Here is a 4,605-nt window from a genome sequence, read left to right as displayed (position 1 = left end):
CTGTAAAATGAAAATTTTATTAGCCATTAGTCGAGCGAGAGAAGAGCGAAAGATATTAAGCTAAGTGCACGAAACGCGACGCGATGTGACGTTGTGGTCCCCCCAAGGGTGCTTTCGCCTCCGGGGGTTTTTCCTCTTTGTCGTGTCAGCGTAACCACCTATGCGGTAAAAATTTAAAAAAAAAATTTTCTCGTAATTTACTCTCCCGAGTTGTTATCGATCGACGTTCCGTTTCTCCGCGAAAATCTAGTTTGAAAAAAATTGAGAATATTTCATATTTAAAGTTTGTAACCATTAATATTAATTGATATTTTTATTTCAAGATAAATTAATAATTAGATTTATCATATATATATATATATATATATATATATATAATTATATAAAGAGATATATAATTTTATATACATATAAAAATAATTTTATCTTTATTGTATAGGGTGAATTTAATTTATTAATCGATGACTAAATTTTGTACGTCTGAACTCTTGAATATTTAATCTTTAAACGTTAAATTAATAACAACATATTAAATTAATAATTAGATAATAAGTTATATATAAAGATAAAATTACTAATAGTTTCATGAGCAGGAATATAGGGTAAATTTAACATAAATTTAACAGAATTTTGAGTCTTTTTGCTCGTCTTTCTCTCTCATTTTCTGGATGAAGAAAAGGACTTATTACGTAATCGCTGTCTCATAATACAAGAGCCATGATGTAATGTATATAATACAGTCAAGCGCGCGTGTCGCTCCACGAAATTTCCCAAATTTCTCTCGAATAATCCACCTATACATTCGCACAAGCGGAGAGACAAAGGAGAGAGAGAGAGGGAGAGCTAGGCGGTATTAACTTAATAATTTAGCATCGCTTAGAGCGGAATCGTCCGAGCCCAACTACCATTAATGTATGCGCGCGCGCTCGCTCATTCGCCCTGTAATCCCTTTCACGATTGACGTAGCCGCGTAATAACCCTTGATTGTTAATCACAAAGCAACGGAGCAATAAAATAATTGAAGCGCGGAACGTCGCGTCTCAATATATCAATTGCGCGTCTCATATCTTATCCATAGGAAGAACTTGAATGAGATTCTAAATAAAAAGACAGCAGGGGGCGCGCGTGAGGGATGATGATGACACGGCGCGTTATAAATAAAACGTTTAATAAACGAAGAGCCCTTCCAAATCCGCGCCAGGATTGGCCCAGATTTCAGTCACGGGCTGTGTGTTACATCCAGCCGCCGTCACGTTATCGAATATCAAGCCGTCGCGTCTCTCTCTCTCTCGCGTATCGATTACTTTCTTTCGAGCGAAAGCCCCGAATGGATGACGAAGCGATTCGTCGTCGTCGTCGTCGTCGTCGACTAGGATGTCATGAATCGCGAAGCCGCAGGTCCCCTTTAATCCTTCTGTCAATGAACGCCCAAGTAGCAAACTGACGTCATTAAATGTCAAAATGACGTCATTAGACGTCAGTTTGCCAGGACATAAAACTCATAATGACATCATGGTAACGTCAATTAATTTTCAATTTTTGAAAAAAGTTTGATATATTACAATTATTTATTTATTCTATTGTTCACATATATTCTAACAATATTTAAGCAACATAAATTTTTTGAAAATCATATAAAGCGATTATCTTATATATTAGGGAGCTTTGTAAATTTATAATTCCTCTTGTCGCGTCTTTAAATCATTTTTGAATAATTTTTGTCCAAGTAACTTTTAAGTGATGAATAAGATAATGATGGTGTCATTATGAGTTTTATGTTCTACCTGGGTTGCTACTTGGGCGGGTACCCAGGTACCTGAAGAGACTTTAAATGTCAACACAAAATATGAAAGTAATTAGCTCTTTTATTTATATTTAATTTTATGAAGATATTGTCGAGAAAAAAAATACAAATGGTACCTGAATACCCATAACATTGATTAAAAAAAGTTATGTAGAATGTCTTGAAGAAGAAGAATATCATCTTCATATTTATCGTCCGCGAAGAAGAAAAGAAGAAAGTCTTATTTAAACTGGAATAAAAAATTCAGGCGAATTTTAATTATTATCGTTCCCGCAATCGCTTTCTCTGTTAAACATCTCCGTAATTTCCCTCGCTATTTTCTCCCGAGGAATATTTCAAGAGGAAATAAAAAAAATGGATATTTATAGAATATTTCACGCTCCCTTTGAAAATATCACTTTGCGCGCATTTTCGTTCTATTAGATAAATAATTATCGCGCGCATTATTCACGCGCTATCGAACGACGAGACGATATATCGAATGTAGCGGAAAGATAACGAGATCGATCGTCATTGTGTCGGTCGTCGCGCGTTTTCCAGGATGGGAGAGAGACGAGAAAGAGAAGAAAAAAAGGGAAACGCCTTCTTCTTTTCCTCAGTATCAATTCGCGCGGAGGATTTCGTCGCCCTATAAAAAAAAATCCAAAAAGAAATGAACAAATCCAGTTAATGATCCTGAAGAAGACCCTCACACTTGGTCATGGACGAGGCGCCGGCGCTGCTGCCCTGCTTCTTGAAGGTGCTGCCCATGCAGACCTTGCCGCGTATATTCTTGTCCGGCTGGAAGACGATGATGTAGACCTTGGGCGAGTATAGGCAGACCAGGGTGACGGACGCGCTGAGGCTGATCGCGACGCAGAGGGTCGTGATCTGGGTCTCGTGGGAGTTCCCGGTGCCGAAGTAGATCGGCACGAAGGCGAGCCAGATGATGCAGGTGGTGTACATGGTGAAGCCGATGAACTTGCTCTCGTTGAAGTTCTCCGGTATCCTGCGGGTCTTCACCGCGTAGACGGTCGAGATGAGAATCAGCAGGGCGTTGTACAGCTGGGAGAAGAGGAAGCTCATGTCCTGGATGTTGCACTTGAGGATCACCTGGCGGCGATCCGGGTACGAGTGCCTGGTGCCCGGCGGCTCGATGATCATCCAGACAAGCGTGAGCACCACCTTCGTGGGAAAGCCATTTCTCTCTCTTTCCGTCTTGTCTATCTGTGTCTTTTTCTCGCGAAACCAACGAGAAAAGATCGAAAAAACGCGCGAGATAACATCAAGGGTATAAAGCACCTATTTCGAACCGAATATAGTATATCAGTATATATAATAAAGTAAAAATATAAATTATTAATTATATAATAATATAATATACATATATAATTATAATATATATATATATATATATATATATATATATATATATATGTAATTATAATATATATAAATATATATAATATATAAAATATATATATAATATATAATTAATATAATATATATATATATATATATATATATATATATAATAATGTAAATTGTAGGGAAAAAAACTTTTATCCCGGGCACGCGGAGATTTTTTTCATCTTGCAGCTTTTTCTTATTAAAAATTATGAAAAATCGAGGCAACTGTTCTCAAGCGCTGCAAAATTGCAAATCTGCGTTCTCTCGACTCTTTTTCCCTTTATTAAGTCTTTATAAATATGTACTCTTTCGTGGATAATTAATTCGAAATAATTAACATTGCCTTGTAATTACTATAAACTTTTATCGTATCAAATTAATTGATTATAATTGCACTAATATAATCGTATTTAATATTTTATTTCTTCTTATTGCACATTACGTAAATAAATAAATAAACAAATAAACAATGATATATGTATATATATAAAATCTCATTAGATCTTCATGAAATGTGCGTGGATGATTTAACTCGGAACAATTAATCGCCTTACAATTACACAAGCTCTCATATTGCGTCATTCGCGTATTGATTAACAATCGCGTGTTTATTTCATTTCCTGCTACGCATTACGAAAATCCCGTGTTTGCTTTAAATGAACAAATAAACACGAATAAAAAAGAAATTAAAAAAACAATATTAAATGACAAATAAATATAAAAAAATTAATTTAGCAAGTGAGAGAGAGAGAGAGAGAGAGAGAGACGACGACGACGACGAAGATGCTTTTGAAAAACAAACGCTCATCGGCTCGAAATAGAAACTTCATCCCCATCAGGCTCGACCTCCGCTTTACCTGGAAGGCGATAAGGGCGGCCGCGATGCAGACCTGGGAGGTCGGACTGATGTACCGGGGTCTGATCGCGGACCTCGAGGCCGAGTCGAAGATCCTGGCGATCCTGTTGGTCTTGGTGAGCAGGGCGCCGTAGACGGTGCTGAAGCTGACGCCGACCCCGAAGCGCTGGAGAACGCAGGTCGCCGTCGTCGGGGTCGCGAGCAGCACGAAGGTGTTGAGGTAGCAGACCAGCACCCCGGCCAGCAGGATCGCGGTCAGCTCCCGTCCCGAGGCGCGCACCACCGGGGTGTCGCGATGTTGGAAGAGCAGACACGCCACCGCCAGAGTCGCCACGATCCCCAGGCAGGATATCACCGCGGGCGCGATGGCGAAGGCGCTGCTCCACCTGGTGATATAACAACATCAGCTTTCAATTTCTCGATCAATCACTGGGATCAAGAATTTTTTTTATCAATTTGTTTTTTATTAAATTGCACGGGAATTTTTTCTCCTATTATAATTTATATACATATTTCATGTATATAAATTATATATATTATATATATTATATTATTA

General features: G+C 38.1%; 1 protein-coding gene across 9 annotated transcripts in view; it reads right to left on the bottom strand.

Moving 5' to 3' along the window:
* The window catches only part of mGluR (metabotropic Glutamate Receptor), a 33,670-nt gene that overhangs the window by 1,552 nt on the left and 27,513 nt on the right, over positions 1-4,605 (bottom strand). For 5 of the 9 annotated variants that reach the window (XM_085480511.1, XM_085480512.1, XM_085480510.1 and 2 more), the window contains 2 exons: positions 4,051-4,435; positions 2,497-3,016 (listed from right to left, as the gene is read on the bottom strand). In XM_085480511.1, coding sequence (XP_085336637.1) covers positions 2,497-3,016; positions 4,051-4,435 — 905 coding nt within the window. The remainder of the gene's footprint in view (positions 1-2,496; positions 3,017-4,050; positions 4,436-4,605) is intronic. The other 4 variants (XM_085480514.1, XM_085480516.1, XM_029313044.2 and 1 more) reach the window with 2 other exon arrangements.

The sequence above is a fragment of the Nylanderia fulva genome, unplaced genomic scaffold (assembly GCF_048542155.1).
Source record: "Nylanderia fulva isolate GAGA-0341 unplaced genomic scaffold, ASM4854215v1 Scaffold15, whole genome shotgun sequence".
Lineage (NCBI taxonomy): Eukaryota > Metazoa > Arthropoda > Insecta > Hymenoptera > Formicidae > Nylanderia > Nylanderia fulva.
Note: the sequence above shows the minus strand (reverse complement) of the source record. Positions and strands in the feature narration are given on the sequence as shown.